Genomic DNA, 26138 nt, shown 5'->3' on the forward strand with positions numbered 1-26138 from the left:
CTGTAACGTATTTTGTTAGACTTATCCCTAAGTAGTTCATATTTTTGATGCTTTTGAAAATGCTACTCTTTTATTTTCATTTACGATTGTTCTCTGCTAAGGTACAGAAACACAATTGGTTTTTGCATAGTGCTCTTCTATCCTGCAACTCTGCTATACTAATCCATTAGTTCTTGTAGGATTCCACCAGATTTTCTACGTAGACAGTCAGGTCATCTGTGAATAAGGACAGTTTTATTCATTTATTTCCAATCTGAATACCATGTATTTCCTTCTCTTGCACGATGCTATGGGCTAGAACCTCCACGGCAACGTCAAATGGAACTGGTTAAAGTGGACATCCCGTCTTCTTTTAAAAAAGTGTCCAGTTTTGGCCCGGCGCGGTGGCTCACACCTGTAATCCCAGTACTTTGGAAGGCCAAGACGGATGGATCACGAGGTCAGGAGATCGAGACCATCCTGGCTAACCCGGTGAAACCCCATCTCTACTAAAAAATACAAAAAAAATTAGCCCGGCGTAGTAGCGGTTGCCTGTAGTCCCAGTTACTCGGGAGGCTGAGGCAGAAGAATGGCGTGAACCTAGGAGGCAGGGCTTTCAGTGAGTCGAGATAGCGCCACTCCAGCCTGGGCGACAGAGCGAGACTCCTGTCTCAAAAAAAAACAAAAAGTGTCCAGTTTTTCACCAGTAAGTACAAGGTCAGCTAATAAGGTTTTTCACAGAAACACATTAGCAGACTGGGAAAGTTCACTTCCACTCCTAGTTTGGCGAAAGTCTTTAAGATACTGAATACTGGATTTTATCAAACGATTTTTCTGTATCTATGGAGATCATGTGATTTTTGCTTTTTAGTTCGTTAATATGGTGAATTACACTACTGATTTTTTTGAACATTAAACCAACCCCACATTCCTGGGATAAACCCCACATCGTCATGACATATTATCCTTTTAATAAACTGTTGAATTAGATTTAATAAACTGTTGAATTAGATTTTAATAAACTGTTGAAACTTTGTTTAGATTTTTGCAATTATATTTATGAGACATACTGGTCTGTAATTTCCTTAAAATGTATTTGTCTGATTCTGGTATCCCAGTAATGCTGCCATCATGAGCCTTGTAAAAATTTCCTTCCACTTCAGTATTTTTAAAAGCATATAAAATTGATATTATTTTTCCTTAACTGGTATAATTCACCAGTGAAACTATCCGGACCTAGAGTTTTCTTTGTAAGTAGACTTTTACTACAATTTTTATTTCTTTAACACATAAAAAGCTACTCAGGGCCAGGCATGATAGCTCATGTCTGTAATCCTACCACTTCAGGCCAAGGCAAGAGGATCACTTGAGCCCAGGAGTTGGAGATCAGTCAGTGCAACATGGTGAAACCTTATCTCTACAAAAATTAAAAATAAAAAAATTAGCCAGGCATGGTAGCATGTGCCTGATATCCCAGCTAGGAGGCTGAAGTAGGAAGATCACTCGAGGTCAAGGCCACAGTGAGCTATCATCGGACCATTGCTCTCCAGCCTGGGCGAAAGTGAGACCCTGTCTCAGAAAGAAAGAAAAAAAAAAGCTATTCACGTTATCCATTTTCTTCTTCTTCCTTTGGGATTAATTTGCTCTTCTTTTTCTACTCTCTTAAGATGGAAGCTGAATTCATTTATTTCAGTTCATTCTTCTTTCAAAATATATACATTTGATGCTATAAATTTCTCCCTAAATACTGTTTTAGTCATATCTTCTAATGTTGTATTGCTGTTGTCATTTAGTGTAAAATACTTTCTAATTTACTTTTCCTTCTTTCTAAATCACAGATTACTTGTATTTTTTAATTTCCAAATATTTGGAGATTTCCCAAGAATCTTTGTGTTAACGATTCCTAATTCCACTGTAATCAGATAAAATGTTTTAATCACTTGAATCCTTCTGAATTCATTTAAGACTTTTTCATGGCCAGGCACCGTGGCTCACACATGTAATCCTAGGAGTTTGGGAGGCAGAGGCAGGAGGATCACCTGAACCCAGGAGTTCTAGACCAGTCTGGGAAACACAGTAAGATCCCAACACTATAAAAAAAAAAAAAAAAGAATATTAGCTGGGTGTGGCGGCACACATCTATAGTCTTAGATACTTGGGGAGCTGAAATGGGAGGGCTGTTTGAGCCCAGGAGGTCAAGGCTGCAGCGAGCCATGGTGGTACCACTTCACTACAGTGTGAACAAAGCAAAACCCCACCTCCAAAAAAAAAAAAAAAGGTGCTCTATGGCCCAAAATATGGTTTATCGTTGTAAATGTTTTGTATAAACTTGTGAACAAATGTGTATTCTACTCTTTTTAGGTAGAGTGTTCTATAAATGCAATCAGGTTAGGTTGATTAACAGTTATTCAAGTCTACTATATTTCTGATGATTTTCTGTCCATTTGTATCAGTTATTGACAGGGGTTACTAAAATCTCCAATTATGACTGGATTTCTCAATTTCTCCTTGCATTTCTACTCGTTTTTGTTTCATGTGTTTTGAAGCTTTGTTATTAGGTGCATAAACATGTAACATCATTATGTCCTCTTAACTGACCTCTTTACCATTATAAATGAAAATTACCTTCTTTATCCCTGGAAATATTCCTTGCTCTGAAATATACTTTGATATTAATATAGCCACTCCAAGTTGCTTTTGACTAGGTTACCATATTATGTCTTTTCCCATTCTTTTACTTTTAACCTATTTATGTTTATAAACTATTTCTTGTAGGCAAGCATATAGTTGGATCTTGCTTTTATATCCAATCTGACAAATTCAGTCTTTAAATTGGAGTGTTTAGATGATTTACATTTAGTTTGATTATTCATATGGTTAGGTTTGATTCTATCATCTTGCTATTTATATTTTTTATATTTATTATATATTTGATGTTTGTTCCTTTTTTCTTCTTTTTTGACCTTTATTGAATTATTTTGTGTGACTCCATTTTATCTTGTTTTTATTAGCTTATTATTGTAACTCTCTTTTACTGGCTTATTATTTAACTCTCTATTTTGCTATTTTAGGGGCTAGAGTTTATAGTATACATTTTTAACTTACCACAGTCTACCTTCCAGTGATACTATCACCTCACACAGAGCAAAAGAATCTTATAACAATATACCTCCATTTCTCCCTCCCTGCCTTTTAGCTATTGTTATCATGCATTTTACTTTTAGGTAAGTTATAAACCCCATAACAGCTTGTTAATATTTTTGCTTTAAACAGTCAGTTATCTTTTAAGGAGATTTAACTAATAAGAAAAAAAAAATGATGTATTTACCCAAGTAGTTACCATTTCCAGTGTTCTTTCATGTAACTCCATATTTGCATCTGGTATCACTTTCCTGCTGTCTGAAGGATTGCTTTTAAATTTTCTTCCAGAGGGGAAATGTTAGCAATAAATTATTTCAGCTTCTGTGTTGTAAACATCTTTATCTCATCTTTGCTTTAGAAACATATTTTTGTCAGATATAGAATTATGGATTGGCATTTTTCATCTTTCAGTACTTTAAAGATGCTTTCCCCAGTTTTTTGGCTTATATCGTTTCTGATAAATCTATTAAGATAATCATCTTTATCGTTCTTCCTCTACACACAAAATGACCATACCTCTTTCTCTGACTGCTTTTGAGATTTTCTCTTTATCATTTGCTTTCAACAATTTGATTATAAAGTACAGTAAGTCCTCACTTAACATCGCCAATAGGTTCTTGGAACCTGCAACTTCAAGTGAAACAAAGTAGAACAGAACCAATTTTACCATGGTCCAATCGATATAAACAAGGGTTAAGTTCCTACAGTGTATTTCTAGTTACAAAAACATCACCAAACTTCTAAATAAATACCAAAACACTTCTAATATTAAACAATGAAATAAATGTGAGCTACACATACACTTAAGAAAGATTAATAAAAACAACTAAGATAATTATTTACCCAATTTTTCTAGTTCAGGGTCACAGGTGGTCAGAGCATATCCTAGCCGTTCAGGGCACAAGGCAGAAACCAGCCTTACAGAGGATGCTATTCCATACTAGAGTGCACGCGCGCGCACGCGTGCGCACACACACACACACACTGACTCACTCACTCATACTGGAACAATCTAGAGAAGCCAATTAACCTAATGTGCACATCTTTGGCAATCGAGAGAAGCCAATTAACCTAATGCTCACATCTACCTAATGTGGGAGGAAACTGAAGTCCCAAAGAAAACCCATGCAGACATGGGAAGAACATGCAAACATCACACCAGTCATGGCCCCAGCCAGGAATCAGTTCTTTTTCTCTCATCAACATCATGACAAAATGATGTTGAAAGTAACATTATTTGAGGACCTGCTATACCTTGGTGTAGTTTTATGTTTCTTATACTTGAAACTCATTTAATTTATCTGTAAATCTAAAACATTTTTGGCCATTATTTCTTAAAATATATTCTTCTGTGTATTACTTCCTTTGAGAACCATAATTATTCATCTGTTTGGCTGTTTAAGTGTCCCACAGCTCACTGACTTTTTTTTCTTTTTTCTCTGTGCTTCATTCTGGATGGTTTCTATTGTTCTGCCTTCAAGTTCATTCGTAATTTTTTCTGCAATGTCTAATTTACCATTAATCTCACACCGTATATTTTTCATCTCAGTTGTAGTTTTCATCGTTGTAAGTTTGATATGGGTCTTTTTGTCTCTTCTATATCTCTAACTTTTTGAATATATGGAATACAGTTATAATGTTTTAATGCCCTCTGCTAATTCTATCATCTGTGTCAGTTCTGTGTCAATTTTGATTGATGATTCTCATAATTATGGGTCATATTTCATGCTTCTTTGCATACATGGTAATCTTTCACTGAATGACATACCCTGTTAATTTTACCTTGCTATATAACTCCTATAAATCTTTTTGGACTTTGTCCAGGGATACAGTTGAGTAATTTGGAAATAGTTTGTTCAAGTCTTGTTTTTATAATTTACTAGTTTGCTCCAGAGCAGCAACATCTTCTCAACTCAGAGTCTGCCAGGCTCCACAATTCAGTTTCTACTTTCTATGTCACATGCTGGAAAATCTCTCACTGCAGTAGGCCTGGGGCAATTGTAGGACTCACCTTGTTTGTTTCTTCTCTCTCAAGAATCACTGACCTGAATGTCTTAATCGTTGTTTCTACATATTTTGTTTTTTTTGGAGAAGAGGGGTAGGATTGTTTCAAGAGGACAGTAAACACGATCCTTGTTACACCACATGGACCAGATGCAAAAGTCCCCATCTGTCCTTGTATATTTAATCTATCTGTGTCTATTTAAAATGAGTTTCTTGTAAACATCGTAAATATACGTCCCTGACTTACGATGGTTCACCATATGATTCAACTTTACCATAGTGACAAAGTGATACGCACTCAGTAGAAACCATACTGAAGTACCTATACAAGCATTCTATTTTTCAGTTTCAGTATCACATTCAATAAATTATGACATATTTAACACTTTATTATAAAATAGGCTGTATGTTAGATGATTTTACCCAACTGTAGGCTAACTTAAGTGTTCTGAGCACATTTAAGGTAGGCCTGGCTAAGCTATGATGTTCAGTAGGTTGTGTGTGTGTGTGTGCATATATATATATGTATATATATTTTTTTGAGACAAGGTCCCACTCTGTCACCCAGACTAGAATGCAGTGAAGACATATAACTCACTGCAGCCTTGACCTCCTGGGCTCAAACAACCCTCCCACCTCAGCCTCCCGAGTAGCTAGGACTACAGGTACACACCACCACATCCAGCTTATTTTTGTATTTTTTGTAGAAATGGGTTTTCACCATGTTGTCCAGGCAGGTCTTGAACTCCTAGGTCCAAATGATCTGCCAGCCTTGGCCTCCCAAAGTGCTGGGATACAGGCATGAGTCACCATGCCCAGTTAATTATGTGTATGAAATACATTTTTTACTTTCAATATTTTCAACTTACAATGGGTTTATCAGGACCTAACACCATCATAAGTCAAGGAGCATCTGTACTTGAGTCTTGCTTTTCTATAGAATCTGACAATCTTTGCCTTTTAAATTGAGCATTTAAGTCATTTGCATTTATTATAATTATCAGTATTACTAGATTTATATCTACTGTTTTGCTAATTTTTTGTCCTGCTATGTGTTCCTTTCTTCATCTTTATCTATCTTCTTTTAGACTGATTATTTTTTAGTATCCATTTTACATCCTACATAGGCTTACTATTTTAATTTTGTCGTATAGGAATTGTTGTAAAACATACACAGCCTACCTTCAAATATCATACCACTTCATGTATGATACAAGCACCTAAAAATTCTGTACTTCCCTACCCCTTACCCCATTCTTTATGCTACTGACATCAATTAATTTCTATGTATAAGCCCTCAAGGCATTGTTAGTATTTCTGTTTTAGTCGATTATCTTTTTAAAAGTCAAAAATGGGCCAGGTGTGGTGGCTCACACCTGTAATCCCAACACTTTGGGAGGCCAAGGTGGGTGGATCACTTGAGGTCAGGAGTTCAAGACCAGCCTGGCCAACACGGTGAAACCCTATCTCTACTAAAAATATAAAAATTAACCAACCATGGTGGGCTCATGCCTGTAATCCCAGCACTTTGGGAGGTCGAGGCAGGTGAATCACTTGAGTCCAGGAGTTGGGAGACCAACCTGAGCAACATGCCAAAACCCCTTCTCAACAAAATACACAAAAATTAGCTGAGTATAGTGGTGCATGTCTGTAGTCCCAGCTACTTGAGAGGCTGAGGTGGGAAGACTGCTTCACCCTGGGAGGTCAAAGCTGCAGTGAGCCATGATTGTGCCACTGCACTCCAGCCTGGGAGACAGAGCAACACCCTGTCTCAACAACAACAAAATTTTTATTTCAATACCACCAATTTTCAGCTATTTGATTATGATGTGCTTGGTCGGTTTTCTTTTTTTTTTTTTTTTTTTTTTTAATATTCCTTCTACTTTAGGTTGACTTCTTACCATCATCTACAGGTTTATAGTTTCCACTAAACAGAGAACAGGGGTTCAAAGTCATTATTTCTTAATGTCATTCGCAGCAACCTGGATGGAACTGGGGACTTATTCTAACTGAAGTAACTCTGGAATGGAAAACCAAACATCATACGTTCTCACTCATAAGTGGGAGCTAAGCTTGTGAGGATGTAAAGGTGTAAGAATGATACAGTGGACTTTGGGGACTTGGGGAAAGGGTGGAAGTGGTATGAGGTAGAAAAGACTACACACTGAGTACAGTGTACACTGCTTGGCTGATGGGTGCACCAAAGTCTCAGAAATCAACCACTAAAGAACTTATTCATGTAACCAAACACCACCTATTTCCCAAAAACTTGTTGAAATAAAGTCATTATTTCTTTTTTTTTTTTTTTTTTTTTGAGACGGAGTCTGGCTCTGTAGCCCAGGCTAGAGTGCAGTGGCCGGATCTCAGCTCACTGCAAGCTCCGCCTCCCGGGTTCACGCCATTCTCCGGCCTCAGCCTCCCGAGTAGCTGGGACTACAGGCGCCCGCCACCTCGCCCGGCTAGTTTTTTGTATTTCTTAGTACAGACGGGGTTTCACCGTGTTAGCCAGGATGGTCTCGATCTCCTGACCTCGTGATCCACCCGTCTCGGCCTCCCAAAGTGCTGGGATTACAGACTTGAGCCACCGCGCCCGGCCCATTATTTCTTATAATATTTTCTGTTGCCCCTCCCTTCTCCTAGGATTCTAATTACACATGTCTTAAACCACTCGATATTTCCCACAGCTCACTGATGCTCTGTTTTTTTCTTTAGTCCTTCCACCCTGTGCTTCATTTTGGATAGTCACTATTGTTATCTATTCAAGCCCACTGATGTGTGTCTTATCTGCTATTAATCCCATCCAATATATATTTTATTTCAGATATTGCATTCTTCATCTCTATTTTTATATCTTCTATGTATTTCTACATCATCTTTCTGTTTTCCCCTCGCTTCTTAAACATTTAGAGCACATTAGCAGCAACTCTTTCTATATCTTTGTCTGCTAAATCAATCATCTTTATCATTTCTGGGTCTCTATTCAGGAAATGTTTAAATCCTGGCTATGGGTCATATTTTCATTCTTCTTTGTAAGCATTTTAATATTTTATTGAGGTAAAATTGATATAATATCTAATTAATCTATTTAAAGTGAACATTTGGCTGGGCACGGTGGCTCACTCCTGTAATCCCAGCACTTTGGGAGGCCGAGGCGGGTGGATCACTTGAAGTCAGGAATTCAAGACCAGCCTGGCCAACATGGTGAAACCTCGTCTCTACTAAAAATATGAAAATTAGCTGGGCATGGCAGCAGCTGCCTGTAATCCCAGCTACTGGGGAGGCTGAGGCAGGAGAATCCCTTGAACCCAGGAGGTAGAGGTTGCAGTTAGCTGAGATCACGCCACTGCACTCCAGACTGAGCAACAGAGGGAGACTCCGTCTCAAAAAAATAAATAAATAAAAAATAAAGTGAACATTCCTGTGGTACTCAGTCCATTCACAGTGTTGTACAACTACCACCTATATCTAGTTCCAAAACACTGTTATCACCCCAAAAGGGAATTCAGTATCTATTACACAGTTGCTTCTCATTCACCCTTAACCCCAGGCCCTGGCAAGCAACAATCTGCATTCTGTCTCACAGATTACCTATTGTGAATATTTCACACAAATGGAATCATACAATAAGTGACCATTTGTGTGTCTTCTTTCACTTAATATGTTTTCTAGGTCCATCTGCATCATAGCACGTATCTGTACTTCATTTCTTTATTGCTAGACGATACTTTATGGAATGTAGGCTACTACAATTTGTTTACTCATTCATACACTGATGGACATTTGGGTTGTTTCCACCATTTAGCTAGTGTAAATAGTGCTGCTATGAACATGTGTGGTCATGTATTTGTTTGAGTACCTGCTTTCAATTATTTAGGGTATATACCTATGAGTGGAATTGTTGGGTCATATGACAAGTGTATGCGTTCCTTTGAGGAACTGTCAAACTCTTTTCCCCACGGAGGCTGAACCATTTAACATTCCCACCAGCAACATACAAGGGCTCTAGTTCCTCCACATCATCCTCAAAACTAGTTACTGCCGGTCTTTTGATTCTGGCCATCCTAGTAGGTGTGAAGTGGTATCTCACTGTGGTTTTCGTTTGCATCTCCTTGATCACTAATGATGTTGAGCATTAATGATGTGTTTATCTTCTTAGAGTAACTGTCTATTCCAAGTCCTTTGCCCATTTTTTAGGTGAGTTTTTTGTTGTTGTTGAGTTGTAAGTTTTCATTCTTGTATTTGGCCATTGGTCCATTATAAGTTAATTTTTATACATGGCATGAAGTAGGGTTCCAACTTTATTGTTTTGCATGTGCATTTCCAGGGCCCCCCAAACCATTTGTTGAAGAGATTATTCTTTCCCCACTGAATCATCTCGGCATGTTTGTTAAAAATCACTTGCCTACAGATACATTAATTCTGGACTCTCAATTTTATTCTATCGTCTATACATCTATCCTTATGCCAGTACCACACTATTTTGATTATTGCAGCTTTGCAGTAAGTTTCATAATTGGGAAATATAAGTCCTCTGGCTTTATTATTCTTTTTCAAGACTGTTTTGGCTATTTGGATCTGTTGCAATTCCATATGAATATGAGGATCAGCTTTCCAACTTTTGCAAAAAAAAAAAAAAAAGGCCAATGGAATTTTGATAGAGATTGCATTGAACCTGGAGATTGCTTTGGACAGTACTGCCATCCTAATGGCAATGTAAAGTCTTCCAATTCGTGAACACAAAATGTCTTTGCACTTATTTAGGTCTTCTTTATTTCAACATGTTTTGTAGTTTTCAGTGCACAAGTCTTTCGTAAGCAAGTTGACTCCTTTAGGCTTTTGGATGTTACTATAAATGCAATCTTTTTAAATTTCTTTTTGGATTGTTCATTGCCAGTATACAGAAACACAAATTTTGTGTGTGCGTTATATTGTACCTACAACTTTGCTCAAGTTATTTATTAGCTTTAGCAGAGGTTTTTCTGGATTCTTTGGGATTTCTATATACAGGACTATGTCATCTGCAAATAGAGACAGTTTTATTTCTTCCTTCCAAATCTGTATGTCTTTGTTTCCTTTTCTTGTCACACTGCTCTAGCTGTAACTTCCACTGTAATTTGAATAACTGTGGTGAGAATGGGTATCCACGCCTTGTTCCTGATCATAAGGGCAAAGATTTCAGTCTTTTACTATTGAGTTGGATATTAGCTGTGGGTTTTTTCATAAATGCTGAATATTGAGGAAATGTTAAAAAAAAAAAAAAAGTTCCCTACTATTCCTAATTTTGAGCATTTCTATCACGAACAGCTGCTGAATTTTGTCAAGTGCCTTCCGTATCAATTGAAACATGTGGGGGTTTTCCCCCCTTCGATCTATTAATGTGTTGTACTATACCACCCTTACATTCCTGGGAATATGTCCCACCAGGCCATGGTGCATATTCCTTTAAATATGCTGCTAGATTCAGTTTGCTAGTATTTTGTTGAAGATTTTTGCATCTGTATTAATAAGGAATATTGGCTTGTAATTTTCTCATTATGTCTTTGTTTGGCTTTGGTATCAGGGTAATAATACTGGCCTCAAAGAGTGAGTTAGGAAGTATTCTTATTCTCTCCTCTCCAATTTTTTGGAAGAGTATGAGAGGGATTCTCATACTCTTCAAATATTTAAATATTTGGTAGGATCCACCAGAGAAGCCATATGGTACTGGACTTTTGATTGGGAGTTTTTGTTTTGTTTTGAGATAGGGTCTCACTCTATCACCCAGGTTGGAGTGCAATGGCATAATCATGGATCACTGCAGTCTCAACCTCCCAGGCTCAAGTAATCTTAGTTTGGAAGGTTTTTAAACTAATTCAATCTGTTCACTTGTAAGTCTGTTATATTTTCTATTTCTTCTTCTGAGTCAGTTTTAGTAATTTATATTTCTAAAATGTGTCCATTTCACATTTCTAAATCTCTTAAAATGTGTCCATTTCATGTAGGTTATCTAATCTGTGGCATAAAATTGCTCATAGTATTCTCTTTAATCCTTTTTGTTTCTTTAAGATCAGTAGTAATGTCCCCGTACTCACGTCTAGTTTTAGTTATACCTCTCTGCACTTTTTCTTTGTCAGTCTAGCAAAAGGTTTGTCAGTTTCATTGATCTTTTCAAAGAAACAAACTTCTGGTTTCACTAATTCTCTATATTATTTTCCTATTCTCTATTTCATTTATCTCCACTCTAATCTTTATTTACTTCCTTTTTTCTGGTAGCTTTGCATTTTCTGGTTTCTTTAAGATGTAAAGTAAGGTTATTTATTTGAGATATTTCTTATTCTTTTATGTAGATGTTTATTGCTAATAATTTCCCTCTCAGGACTGTTTTCACTGCATCATTTAAATCACATATATTGTTTCCATTTTAATTTACCTCTAAGTATTCTCTAATTTTCATATATTTGTAAATTTCCATATATTTGTAAATTTTCCAGTATTCCTTCTGTTAATCATTACTAACTTCATTCCACTGTGACTGGAGAAGATGCATAGCATGATTTCAATCTTTTAAAATTTACTGAAACTTGTTTTGTGGTCTAATACAGCCTGGAGAATGTTTCATGTACACTTTAAAAGAATATATATTTTGGCAGGATGCAAGTGGCTCACGCCTATAATCCCCGCACTTTGGAAGGCCGGAGGCAGGTGGATCACCTGAGATCAGGAGTCTGAGACCAGCCTGGCCAACACAGCAAAACCGTCTCTACTAAAAATACAAAAATAGCCGAGTGTGGTGGTGGACACCTGTAATTCTAGCTACTCAGGAAGCTGAGGCAGGGGAATCACTTGAACCCCAGAGGCGGAGGTTGCAGTGAGTCAAGATGAAGACATTGCACTCCAGCCTGGGCAACAGAGTGAGACTCCGTCTCCCAAAAAAATAAAGACAAAAAAAAAAAAAAAAGAATATATATTTTGCTGTTGCTGAATATTCTGTGTATGTCTGCTAGGTCTAGCTGATTTATACTGCTGTTCAAGTCCTCTAGTTCCTTACTGATATTCTGTCTAGATGTTCTATCCATTGCTAATGTCAAAGCAAGCATTTTGTGACTGAATGACAAAAACTAAATTTTACATTGTTGGGTTCTGAATTTTGTTGTATTCTTCTAAATAGTGTTTCAGTGCAATTAAGTTACTTGGAATCATTTGGAACCTTCTGAGGACTCTTCCCAGTGCCCTACATATTCTACGACATCCAACAGGAACATGACTATTTGAAGCCTCATGTGAACTCTGGAAATTGTTTTTCTTAGTGCTTTCCAGAAGTGCTATATTTTTCTCTGGCCTCAGGTAGGGCCTGTCAAGCATCTACAAAATCAGAACTCAGCAAAAGACTCCAGGAGAACCCTCTGGAGATCTCCAAAATGCATGCTCACTTGTTCATGCTCTCTTGTTTTCTAGTGTATGCTTCCCCAGTGCCAATTCCAACCCTCATAGCTCTTTTTTCTCTGGTACTCTGCCCTGCAATTCTAACCACCTTGATCTTCCCAAATTTTTATCTTTGTCTTTTTATCTCAGTAGGACTGCTGGGCTCTCTTTTGGTTCCTCCACACCTTGCACTGCAACCAATAAACTACCTCTAGGCTCTGCAGTAAGCTCTTACAATTGAAGGGCTTTACCCTCACTTGTTCCTATTCTCTCAGGGATCACAGTCTGGTGCTGCCTGTCACCAATGTCTAAAAGCTATTGTTTATATATTTTATAAATTCTCAAGTTATTTAAGGAGAATGAGTACATTTTTGCTACATAACAAATTACCTCCAATTTTGTGGCTTTAAAAATCAAGCATTGGCCAGGCACGGTGACTCACGCCTGTAATCCCAGCACTTTGGGAGGCTGAGGCAGGAGGATCACCTGAGGTCAGGAGTTTGAGACCAGCCTGCCCAACATGGTGAAACCCCATCTCTACTAAAAATACAAAAATTAGCCAGGTGTGGTGGTGCACGTCTGTAGCCCCAGCTACTCAGGAGGCTGAGGCAGGAGAATCACTTGAACCTGGGAGACAAGAGGTTGCAGTGAGCTGAGATCGTGTCACTACACTCTAGCCTGGGTGACAGACCAAGACTCCAACTCAAAAAAACTAAAAAAATTTTTTTAAAAAAATTTATTTATTTCACACAGTTTCTGAGGGTTGGTAATCAGGGAACTGCTTAGACGGGTAGTTCTGGCTCAGGATCTCTCATGAGGTTGCAGTCAAGATGTCAGCGGGACAGATGTTTAGGACTGGAAGCCTGACTAAAGCTGGGACATCTGCTTCCAAGAAGACTCACTCACATGCTGTTGGCCAGAGGCCTCAGTTCCTTGTTGGCTGTTGGCAAAAGGTCTCAGTTTCTCACACCATGGGCCTCTCCATCGGGCCGTTCACAACATAGCAGCTAACAATTCTCAGAGTAAGTAATCCAAGGCTGGGGGTAGTAAGGGAAGGAGGCGGAGTCATATTTGTTTTATAAATAACCTATCGTGGCCGGGTGTGGTGGCTCACGCCTGTAATCCCAGCACTTTGGGAGGCCGAGGCGGGCGGATCACAAGGTCAGGATATCGAGATCATTCCGGCGAACACAGTGAAACCTCGTTTCTGCTAAAAATACAAAAAATTAGCCGGGCGTGGTGGCGGGTGCCTGTAGTCCCAGCTACTCGAGAAGCTGAGGCAGGAGAATGGTGTGAACCCGAGAGGCAGAGCTTGCAGTGAGCCGAGATCGCGCCACTGCACTCCAGCCTGGGCTACAGAGCCAGACTTTGTCTCAAAAAAATAAATAAATAAATAACCTATCCTAAGAAATGATCCATCACTTCTGTCACGTTCTATTGGTTCCACAGATAAACCTCAATGTAATGTGTATGGGGATTACACCGTGGTGTAAATACCGGGATGCAGCGATCATTGGGGGCCATCTTGGAAGCTGGCTACACATAAAATAAATCCAGTTCCCATTATACCAGCATAGGCAAAAGTAGAAGTCTGTCTTACACATTTTAACCTCCTGATGTTTACTATTTTTCTTATCCCCTAATGGTAGGCTATATCCTACGCGACAAGAGATGTGAGCAGATTATAGATCCCCACACCCAGTCTTGGAAAAAAAAGTTACTACTACTAAGTAGCAGCAACTTTTAAGAGGAAAGAATAGAGTTCCTAGTGCTTGTGGCAAGAAGCAGGAGGACTTCGAAGCCAATGTGGGCTTGAGAAAGTGGTTCATTCCCCCAAATACTTTACTCAATTATCTACCTAAATGTCTGCCGTCTGCCCTCCTTTCCCACCAATTTCCAGAGTCAGGTAGCAACAGCCAAGAGCAATATTAACAGTCAAATTAATAGCAGTAGTAACAGGAGCAATGCTAAGCATTTTGCCTTTGTTATCTCAATTACTCCTCACAACAAACCTCTGAGATAGCCATCATTATTCTTTAAACTCTAGACTTGTTTCTTGGTAATCATACTCTGGTCTTACACTATCCAGTGTAATAAAAACTGTCTTTTTTTTTTTCTTTTTGTAACACCTAGCTCCCTCTTGCCCTACAGGGTTCTCCTACTCCTTTGACACAGAAAAATTCTGTCTTGTCCTGCCGTCATCCCTTCCACTTCAGTTAGGCCTTAAAGCTTCCTCTTAGCTTCCATGTTCCCAACATCTACTACCAAACCTCACTAAAAAGAACTACCAGATTACTTTGATCCCTGTAAATTCCCAGTTGCTAGGCTCTCCCAATACAACAACTGCCTAATACAGACTTTTCCAATTCCTTAGCACACACTGACCTGTCAAGTCTACCTCACTAGCTAATCTCCAAAACTTGGCCCTATTTCAGCTACTCATTTAAAAATATTATTCACAGCATGTATCTTCGTAATTTACATTTGCTGTAGCTTACTGTTAAAATGAGTTCCTTTTCCCAGGGGACCTATAATTAATGATCCGGGAGAAAGGACCAAAATATACCATACTCATCATATTATGGTACCCCAGAAACTAGTATACTCCTATTAGTTATCTGTTGAATAATGAGTAAAAAGTATAGAGTAATGATTATAAATACTCAGAAAATTATCAGGGGACATAATCCAAAGAATGTTATTTACAAATAAAAAGAAATAGATGACAGTAGACATATATAAGCAATTCACAAAAGGCAAAACACGAAAGAACAAGAACTATTTAAATATTACAGAAACACAAAGTAAAATACCACCTTTTGTCAGACAGATTGGCAAAGACTGAAATTTTGTCAAGGAAGTAAGGAAACAGGTAGATACACTTCTGGCAGATATAACTTTGTCTTTTAGGGGGCTATACACCAAATATCTTTAAAATCCACATACATCTTTGACTAGTATTTCCATTTCAAATAATCAATTCTAAGAAAATAATTAGACAAACAGATGTATATTACAAAAATTCACTATGGCACTAACTACAATACAAAAATCTGTCCAACAATAAGGGCTTGGTTAAATTTTAGTACATCCAAACTAAGAATTATTATTAAATCACTTCAAAACATTACATATTGTATAAACCCAGTTTTTAAAAAGTAACATATATTCACATAAAAACATACCTGCATAGAAAAAAAATCTAGAAGTATACACCCCAAAATGTTACCAGTGATTATCTCTGTAAAAGAAGTGGAATTTTTTGTGATTGTTTTTGTTTGTTTTTGGGGTTTTTTTTTTTTTTGCTTATCACACCTAATTTTCTACAGTAAGCATAAGTTGCACATGGATAATAACACACATTCTTAAAAGGCAAAAACAATAACTACGATCACAATTTAAAGGCAGAAAAGTGCTATTATCTTAACAGAACATGGAACATTCATGTTCCATGATAATACTAAAGTTAGGCAAAGTTAGTAACAAATAACCTGGTATTCAATAGCCTAGTTTTTCATTAGTTTTAGTAACACATATGGAAGAATCTGTTACAAATAAAAAACCATGTAGCCTGGGCACAGTGGCTCACGCCTGTAATCCCAGCACTTTGAAAGGCCAAGGCAGGCAGATCACGAGGTCAGGAGTTCAAGACCAGCCTGACCAACATGGTGAAACTCCGTCTCTACTAAGAATACAAAACTTAGCCAGGCATGGTGGCGTGTGCTTGTGATCCCAGCTACTCAGGTGGCTGAGGCAGGAGAATTGCTGGAACCCGAAAGGCGGAGGTTGCAGTGAGGCGAGATCATGCCACTGCACTCCAGTCTGGGCAACAGAGTGAGACTCCATCTCAAAAATAAATAAATAAATACATAAAAAGCATCTAATTCAGGTATCTTAAGAAAACAAAAGACTTCCCAAATAAAAATGTAGTAGTAATCCTAGAGACAATGTTGAAAATCACACAGTAAAAATCTCAACTGTTTCAAGCTGAGAATCAACTCAAGTCCCCTTTGCATGCCTAGGGTCTCATTCTGTTACCCAGACTGGAGTGCAGTGGCATGATCACAGTTCACTGCAGCTTCAACCTCCCAGGCTCAAGTGATCCTCCACCCCAGCCTCCCAAGTAGCTAAGACTACAGGCATGTGTCACCATATCTAACTTATTTTTTTTTTTTTGTAGAGACAGGGTCCTACTATGCTGCCCAAGCTGGTCTCAAAATCCTGGTCTCAAGCAATCCTCCCACTTCGGCCTCCCAAAGTGCTGGGATTACAGGCATGGGCCACCACAGCTGGCCCCTTTATACATTTACCTTGAGAACCCTCACTGTTATGAGAAAGTGGTTGCCGAGAAAGTGAGATTCAAAAATTACTCATGAGTTTAAGAATTCAACTCTATTTTTAGCTGAAGAGAGTCTTTATCTCAAACTTGAACAGTTTGGGGGATGACAGTTATAGTCAGTAACAAGATGGAGGGGTCTCTTATTCTAGGAATACACGTCTGTTAAGGTTGAGCATCCCAAATCCAAAAATCTGAAATCCAAAATCTCCAAGATTTCAAACTTCTTTTGTACCAACATAATGCTCAAAGGAAATGCTCATTGGAGCATTCTGGATTTTGGATTTCTGTATTAGGGACGCTCAACCGGTAGGCAAAATTCCAAAATCTAAAAAAATTTGAAATAGGAAACACTTCCGGTGCCAAGCATTTTGGATAAGGAATACTCAACCTGTACAAGTTAAGTATGTATATCTCCAGGCACTGTGTACAACTTCTAGCCAACATCCAGGGAATTGCTTGTGGCCATGTAGAGCGTTGCCTAGGAACTGTTTGCAGTGCCTAATTCAACATGACCTGCAACATAGCCAGTTAGTAAATCCTCATTAGGACTAATCCATAAACTATAATTTTCAATGAAGTTGGCTGGCATAAAATGATCATTTCCAAATGTCTGTGGCAGAATATGAAAAATTATTTTAACTGTAACCAAATAATTTTAGTGGCAACTTCACACCTATAACGGTTTGCAAATAAGGTCTCATAATGCTTCCACTGGGATTTGAGAGCAGCTGTGAGGAAACAGGAAGCACTAAGCACAGGACAGCTCTACAATTTCCTTAAATTATTAGTAATGTTTTTGATTAAACTAATTTTTGTTGCACAAGGAAAGTTTCTAGAAAACCAAATAACAACTTTACATGAGGGAGAGTTAGTTGCATTTGTGTAACACAGCAGCATATAACACCAAAACTGACAACATAATTACGTGCTTATTGTTGAAAAATAAATATCCCCTTGCTTTAGTGACAACTCTAGCACCATTCGTATGTTCATACACCCAACAAATAAATGTATGAAAACTATTTACATTGTTTATTCTAGGACCTGGGGATATAACAGTAAACAAGAAAAGTCACTGTCTGTCTTCATGAAACATACTAACAAGGGAGACAGATGTTAAAACAAATAATTACATATTTGACTATAACTGCAAATGTCATGTTATTAAACTAAAGAGCAAGTGCTATGACAGCATACAGCAGGACTGCAGTCAAGCAAGCCAAACCCAGGGGAGGGGAAGAGAGGAAATCTGTGGAAATCCTTGCAGCCAGAACAACCTTACCCAATCTAGGAACTGAAACAGTCCAGTATAACTGAAGCATTGAGATTATTTCTTGGGCACACATTAAGTCCAAGATGTATAAAGACATCCAAGAGATCAAGGTGGTAAATGCTACATGAGTCTGGAGCTCAGAAAAAGAGGCCTAGACCAGGTATAAACTTCTGTCATTAGCTTAGAGATGGCATGGGATGCAAAGGAACTAGAGATTTCTCAGGCAAGGTGAGCAGGACTATATATCAGAGGGCAGGGGGTCAAGATTACTTTCTTTTTTTTTTGGAACGGAGTCTTGCTCTGTCGCCCAGGCTAGAGTGCAATGGTGCGATCTCAGTTTACTGCAACTTCCGCCTCCTGGATTCAAGCAATTCTCCTGCCTCAGCCTCCCAAGTAGCTGGGATTACAGGTATGCACCACCACAACCAGCTGATTTTTTTGTATTTTTAGTAGAGATAGGGTTTCACCATGTTGGCCAGGCTAGTCTTGATCTCCTGACTTCAGGTGATCTACCTGCCTCGGCCTCCCAAAATGCCAGGATTACAGGCCTGAGTGATCGCGCCTGGCCAAGATTACTGTTTTTTTTTTTTTGAGACAGAGTTTCACTCTTTTTGCCCAGGCTGGAGTGCAATGGCACAATCTTGGCTCACCGCAACCTCCGCCTCACCGCAACCTCCACCTCCCGGGTTCAAGTGATTCTCCTGCCTCAGCCTCCTGAGTAGCTGGGATTACAGGCATGCACCGCCACACCTGGCTAATTTTGTATTTTTTAGTAGAGGGTTTTTAGTAGGGTTTCTCCATGTTGGCTAGGCTGGTCTCAAATTCCCGTCCTCAAGTGATCCGCCTGCCTTGGCCTCCTAAAGTGCTGGGATTATAGGCGTGAGCCACTGTGCCCAGCCAATTATTTTTTTAATCACAGGAAAAAAAAAAATAGTTTAATTACTTCTCTCATGATTTGCAACCAAAAGAAATAAAATTACTTTCTTTGTTTCTTTCCCTTTTTTTTTTTTTTAAGAGACAGGGTCTCACTATGTTGCCCAGTCTGGCTCAAACTCCTGTGCTCAAGAGATCCTCCCACCTCACCTCCCAAAATGCTGGGACTACAGGTGTGAGCCACCCAGCCTGGCCAAAAATATTTTCTAACACTATAGTTACGATACAATGTTCTATTTAACTGGTAAAGGTAAAATTAAATGTATAAAGTTCTTGGAAAAACCTCAAGAACTAAGAAAAACACTTCTTTCAGTGAGTCTAAAGTATTATACGCTGTAGTTTATCAGAGCACTTCCTTCTAGAGTTTTTCAGTGCCCTGGAAAGTGAATCTTTTTTTTTTTAAACAGATACAACTACTTCACAAGATTTGTCACTAAGAATGCTTTGAGTCTGCAGAACTGCCACCTATTGAAGCTATATCATGATAAGCATTCTGAACACATTAACAAGTCCTAAAGGGATGTGACATCAGGAAGAACAGACAAACCTGCCTTGCACAACCAGAAGTTATCAACTTTCAGAAGATCATTCTAATCCTTAAACAACCTGCCCTACACAGCCTCCAATGATGACTATACAGTAGGTAACTGTTTTAAAAAGCGATGAGTCAGGTTACAGGTATAGAAAAGAAAAGCTGAGTTAAAATGTTCCACAATTTACAGCCAAAGCACAATGTACGCATGAAAAATGTCTTAACACAAACTCACCTGATTTATTTGAAGCATGTTAAGACAATATTGACCAAACTGCTGTATCCCTCACGGCTCCCAAAACTGGAAAATGAAAATGAAGAAATAAAGTTCAACTTAGTTGATAACCTCAATGACTGGTATTTTAAACACATGCCCTTGATAAAAATCAAACATAAAATGTAATTTATCCAGATCTCCATAGAACTTTCTATGATGATAAAAACGTTCTGTACTTGTACTATACAATCTGGTAGTCATTAGCCACATGCGGCTACTGAGCACCTGAAATGTGGCTAGAGCAATCAAGAAAATAAACGTTTAATTTTCTTTCATGTTAACTTAAATAAGCACATCACTAGTGTCCACCATACTGGACAGTACAGATCTGAACAAAGCTCCTTCTGCTTCTAGATTTCTAAGACAATCCCAACAAAAGTGAAGCTGTTAAAAATAAATCTGAGAGTTTCAGGTTAATATTTAACATATACTCTCTTTTTGCAGTCCTGTTTTAAACAGCTTTGTTCCCATTTTCTATATGATAAATTAATCCTAAAGAAGGTGCAACACCACAAGTATTCTCTTAGATGGTATGGAAAAGAGCATATAGTACAATTATCTTGCTGAATATTTTACTCTTCTCTGTCATTTTGTCTGTTATCGTCAGTATAAAAATAGTACGCATAATAAAATGTCAGGCTGGGCACAGTAATCCCAGCATTTTGGGAGGCCAAGTTGGGTGGATCATTTGAGGTCAGGAGTTTGAGACCAGCCTGGCCAACATGGTGAAAATCCTGCCTCTACTAAAACTACAAAAATTAGCCGGGCATGGTGGCAAGTGCCTGTAATCCCAGCTACTAGGGAGGCTGAGGCAAGAGAATCACTTGAACCCAGCAGGCAGAGGTTGCAGTAAGCCAAGATCATGCCATGGCACTCCAGCCTAGGTGACAGAGTGAGACTCCATCTCAAAAAAAAGAAAAAAGAAATTAATTTAAAAACAGATGCCAATGAAGGGCAGGAAAGTCCAAATTATAAACAAATAAATCATGAGATCTTGTAATGAAAAAAAGTTCATATAAAATATAAATTATGTACAGACCTCTCCCCTAAAAATTATCTACAAAGCAACAATACAGTTGTGATACACAGCAAAAGGCCTATATCTAATCACTAGTGGAGAAACTTTTATGTTGTTAAACTTTAATATTGAACTTGCCCTTAGAAGCAAATGTTTTGTAAGTACACACACACATACACAAACACACACTCGTATTTGGTTACCACTTTTTCAAGATGACAAACTAGAGTCAATTCAAAATGACTTTGAAAACTTTTAATATTTTTCTTACAATAAGTGTCCACAGCATCTGCAATCTGCATCAATTTTTATTTCTTTCTAATTACTTTCACATTTCCTATGAGAATGGGATGCTGTATAAAGAGCACAAGGCCTGGGTATTGGTGAATTTGAGTTTTAGTCAAAGTTCTTCAGGAGATTACCTTCTGAGCCTTGGTCAAATTACTTTGTGTATCTTTGAGTTCTTCTTTTTCTCTCTTCTTTTTTTTTCTTCAATCTTTAAAAAGTAAGCTAAAGTCCTTGCGGTAGGCAGCCTCTAACAAATAGAATACAGCAGAAATAATGAGATACCACTTCCAAGATTAGGTTATAAAAATTATTGGGCATCACCTTCTCTCACTCATTTGCTCAGAGGGAAGCAGATGCTAAACTGTGGGGCCCTTTGGAGAGGCCCACAAGGCAAAGAACTGAGAAAAACCTCTGGCCAACAGCCAGCAAAAATTGATTTCTTCAGTCCAAGAGCCCCAAGAAACTGAACCCTGCAAGAGCCACATGAATGAGTTCAGAAACATCTTCCACCAGGAAAGCTTCCAGATGCGACTGCAGCCCCAACTGACAGCTTGACTACCACCTCTTTCATGAGCCACAGGCATCCAGCTAAGCTGCACCGAGACTTCTAACCCACAGAAACGGTAAGATAATGTTTGCTGTCTTCAGTCCTTAAATTCTGGTGCAATGTGCTATGCAACAATAAATAAGACAATCCTGTCCAACTCTATAATTCAATACTCCTATGGTGTTTTAGGTATTAATATTTGGCTAGGCAAAAAATAAAACAAAATCCCTGTTCAACATGAGCAAATGAGTAACATTAGGACGGCAAAGTGGCAAATTATAAAACTTAAACATTTACATTTTCAATTCAAAAAATGAGATTATTAACAAGTGTAGCATTAGTCATATGGTGTTAAAATACACGCACTTTCAATAGGAATGGAGTATCTCATTAAAAAAATACAGTAGCTATAACTAAAAATACAAACACAACCAATCAACTTTTTTTAACTGAAAACAGTTCATTTAAAAAGTAAAATGTAAATAACCACTAAACCATCTCAGTGATGTAGTGTCCCTTGCTTTCTAGAATTTAATATTACTGGTCGGGTGCGGTGGCTCAGCTTGTAATTTCAGCACTCTGGGAGGCCGAGGCGGGTGGATCACCTGAGGGCAGGAGTTCGAGACCAGCCTGGCCAACATGCTGAACCCCTGTCTCTACTAAAAATACAAAAATTAGCTGGGTATGGTAACACACACCTGTAATCCCAGCTACTTGGGAGGCTGAGACAGGAGAATCACTTGAACCCGGGAGGCCGAGGTTGCAGTGAGCCAAGATCATGCCACTGCACTCCAGCCCAGGTAACAGAACAAGACTTCATCTCAAAAAAAAAAAAAAAAAAAAAAAATTTTTAACATTATTAAGCATTCACCAACTTTGAAAAATTCCATTTTGTCTTTATTAGTATAAACTTCTAAAGTTACAAACGCTTATCTACAGATCTCTACGTATTTCTTCAATATCAGAGACTGGTAACACTGGTGGCTGATTCCAAGAAGTAAGCACAGTAAGATATTGGGGTACCTTTTTGAAAGTTCTAAACTTTTTTTGTCCTTTTTTTGAGACGGAGTCTCGCCCTGTCACCCAGATTGGAGTGCAACAGCTCAATCTCAGCTCACTGCAACCTCCACCTCCCACGCTCAAGCAATTCTCCTGCCTCAGCCTCCCCAGTAGCTGGAGATACAGGCACACACCACCATGCCTGGCTAATTTTTGTATTTGTAGTAGAGAGGGGGTTTCACCATGTTGGCCAGGCTGGTCTCCAACTCCTGGCCTCAGGTGATCCATCCGCCCTGGCCTCTCAAAGTGCTGAGATTACAGGCGTGAGCCACCGCGCACAGCCTGAAAGTTCTAATCTTCTGACACAGAAAAGATATTCCATGAAGTAACAAAAAAGAAAACTTTATGAACATAAAATTAACCATACAATTTAAATATTCTGTATGCCTTTTCTTCACAATATAAAGAGCTGGATAAATTAAAACACATGAAACTAGTATGTCTATAACAGCACTCTGTCATTGGCTAACATTCTGAAAATTCTACTTTTTTAACGAAACCAGTTATATCAGATTTACATCAATGTAAAATTTGTAATTTGTAATTATACCATGGACAATTCAGAATGCTCACAGTGGCACATGTCTTTAAGACTCTGTTTCTACTTTAAAGATATGCCCAGTCTACTGTCATATATTTTAAACAATTTGCTAAAATATCAAGACGTATCAATAAAATGCAGAGCAGTTTTATACTACCTATGGTTTCATAAAATCCACCTCCTCAGCAGGGCAGGGTGCAGTGGTTCACGCCTGTAATCCCAGCACTTTTGGAGGCTGAGGCAGATGGATCACTGAGGTCAGGAGTTCGAGACCAGCCTGGCCAACATAGCAAAACCGTCTCAACTAAAAATACAAAAATTAGCTGGGCATGGTGGCATGCGCCTGTAGTCCTAGCTACTCGGGACACTGAGGCAGGCAAATCGCTTGAACCCGGGAGGCGGACGCTGCAGTGAGCGGAGGTCACACCACTGTACTTCAGCCTGGGTGACAGAGTGAAGACTCCATTTCAAAAAAAAAAAAAAGAAAAATTAAAAAAAAAAAAATCCACCTCCACTATCAGAAAAGTTTCCAGCTACAGTTGATTCCAATTACAACTCAGTACTTTTAGAGAAATGTATCCTCGTGTCCCAGAAATGCCCTATCTGGTCAGGCATATTAGGACAGGCAATTCTAGATTCCAAACTACTAAATGAAAACAGGCAGGACAGTTTATAGGGAGAGGGCACTACAAACAGGGGAAGGCATGACGCTCATGAAGAATGGTCCAACCTGTAACTGCAATGTACTGCTGATGTAAGTCGTACTTTAATTGTGAATTATCTTGCCCATCTGAGAAATTAAAAGCTGTACAAAAATCTGATCACCAATAGTTAAACTACTTTATAAAATGGCACTGTTATTAAAAATGTATAATTTTATATCAGCACCCATCCTACAGTTGATAGGCAATTCTCACTTAAATGTCTTATTTGACAACATGAAAAGCAAAAAAAATTTACTATCCCTATTCTTAAACTACAAACTGCTATGAAACTATCAATTCAATGCTTCTTACTTTAAAAAAGACATGGTGTCCTTTAAATAGTTTTTTTAAATGTTTTTCATTTTGATTTTTTAAAGTAGGTACCCAAAAATGCTGCTTTTACGTAAGGAAAATGGAAGTCTTACTTCACAAACTATTCTAGTGGAAAACTCTAAATACCACAGGCCAGGCAAAAAAAAGGAAACTAACATTTATCAGACACCAATTGTATAAGTTAGGTGCCACATTTTGCCATTTTTACATCAACTCATTTAATCCTCATCATCTTGGGATGTGTGCATTATCTCCATTTTTCTAGAGGTTGGGTTATTTGCCTACAGTCACGCTGCTAGGTTTACAACCCAGTTCTTTCTGGCCCAAAGTCCTCTTTTCTTCACTACACACCAAATTATAAAAGACTTGTCTTCTTTTAAAACAAAAAAAATTTTTTTTTTTTTTTGAGACTGAGTCTCGTTCTGTCACCCAGGCTGGAGCGCAAAGGTGCGATCTCAGCTCATTGCAACCTCCACCTCCAGGATTCAAGCGATTCTCCTGCCTCAGCCTCCCAAGTAGCTGGGATTACAGGCGCACACCACCACATCCGGCTAATTTTTGTATTTTTAGTAGAGATGGAGTTTCACCATGTTGGCCAGGCTGGTCTCGAACTCCTGACCTCCTGATCCACCTGCCTCGGTCTCCCAAAGTGCTGGGATTACAGGCATGAGCCACTGCCCCTGGCCAATGTTTTTTTATTTTTTAAGCATCAGTTTGGTGAAAAATAAAAGATTTGCCTTCTTATAATTTTTCCTAGAACAAAGTCAAGGGCTTGACATCTAGGACAACATAATGGCAAAGCTCCTATACAGAACTTGGGGAGGATTATTTAAAATCAAACGATGCATACATAAATAAAAATTATAATTATCACAGATTCTAGACATCTAATATTTTGTGTACCTATAAGAGGCACAAATATATATATGTGAATAATCACACTGTGCATGTCTCAAACTATGCGGTCTAATAGAGAATTCAATTTTGCAATATCTAGAGTTTTCCCTCTTTATGATCTGTACACATAAATGATCAGATTCCCAGCATCGAACGTGTACAAAACAAAAGGAGATAATAATAGGAATAAACAGAAGGGTAGGCACAAAAGGAAGGAAAAAAAAAAAAAAAAACCTACCGTATCTTCTAGAACCTAAACAGGAAAACCGCTCTGCCTCGATTTCTGGATTGTTTATATATTTAAAGCTTGATGACTATCTTGGATTTTTTTATATTCACATTATTTATTGAAAAGCAAACCAAGCCACTCTTCCTAGCACTTCATTCCAGACAAGCCAAGTTAAGCTAAAATGTAAAATTTACATGGTTTTCCAAGCTCAAGTATTTAGGAGTTAAGGACCACAATGTATGTAACTTACTCTTAAATGGTCCAGGGGAAAAACATTTTGTGTGTGACAGAGAGCAGTAATAAATGCATAAAATGTTAACAGGTGAATCTGAATAAAGGTTACAAAGATATTCTTTGTATTATTATTCTTATTCTTGCAATTTTTCTGTAAGCTTAAAATTACTTCCAAATAAAGTTAAAATTTAATAATTACACAGCATTCTATTTGAAATTAACAATATGTACTTGGATTATACAGCAACATTCTTACAAATACAAAATACTGGTTTTTACGGGAAAAAAAGCAGTAATTTGTGAGCAAGTACGTACCATATCCTACCAACTAATTATCACTTAGGAGTAAATTTCAGACTAGCCTACCATATAATGAAATGTGACAATGGTAACTTGACTTGAAACCATA

At 38.2% G+C, this 26138-nt stretch overlaps 1 protein-coding gene across 11 annotated transcripts in view; it reads right to left on the minus strand.

Moving 5' to 3' along the window:
* The window catches only part of STAU2 (staufen double-stranded RNA binding protein 2), a 333041-nt gene that overhangs the window by 304330 nt on the left and 2573 nt on the right, over nt 1-26138 (minus strand). For 8 of the 11 annotated variants that reach the window (XM_031669627.1, XM_031669631.1, XM_021942423.2 and 5 more), the window contains exons 2-3: nt 21320-21432; nt 19838-19903 (exon numbers count right to left, since the gene is read on the minus strand). Coding sequence is in view for 3 of the 11 variants with exons in the window: in XM_021942428.2 (XP_021798120.2) it covers nt 19838-19855 (18 nt within the window). In the remaining 8 variants the exon portion in view is untranslated. Of the gene's footprint in view, nt 1-3307; nt 3402-19837; nt 19904-21319; nt 21433-26138 lie in introns of those variants that run through there. The other 3 variants (XM_021942430.2, XM_021942438.2, XM_021942426.2) reach the window with 2 other exon arrangements.

The sequence above is a fragment of the Papio anubis genome, chromosome 8 (genome assembly GCF_008728515.1).
Source record: "Papio anubis isolate 15944 chromosome 8, Panubis1.0, whole genome shotgun sequence".
NCBI lineage: Eukaryota > Metazoa > Chordata > Mammalia > Primates > Cercopithecidae > Papio > Papio anubis.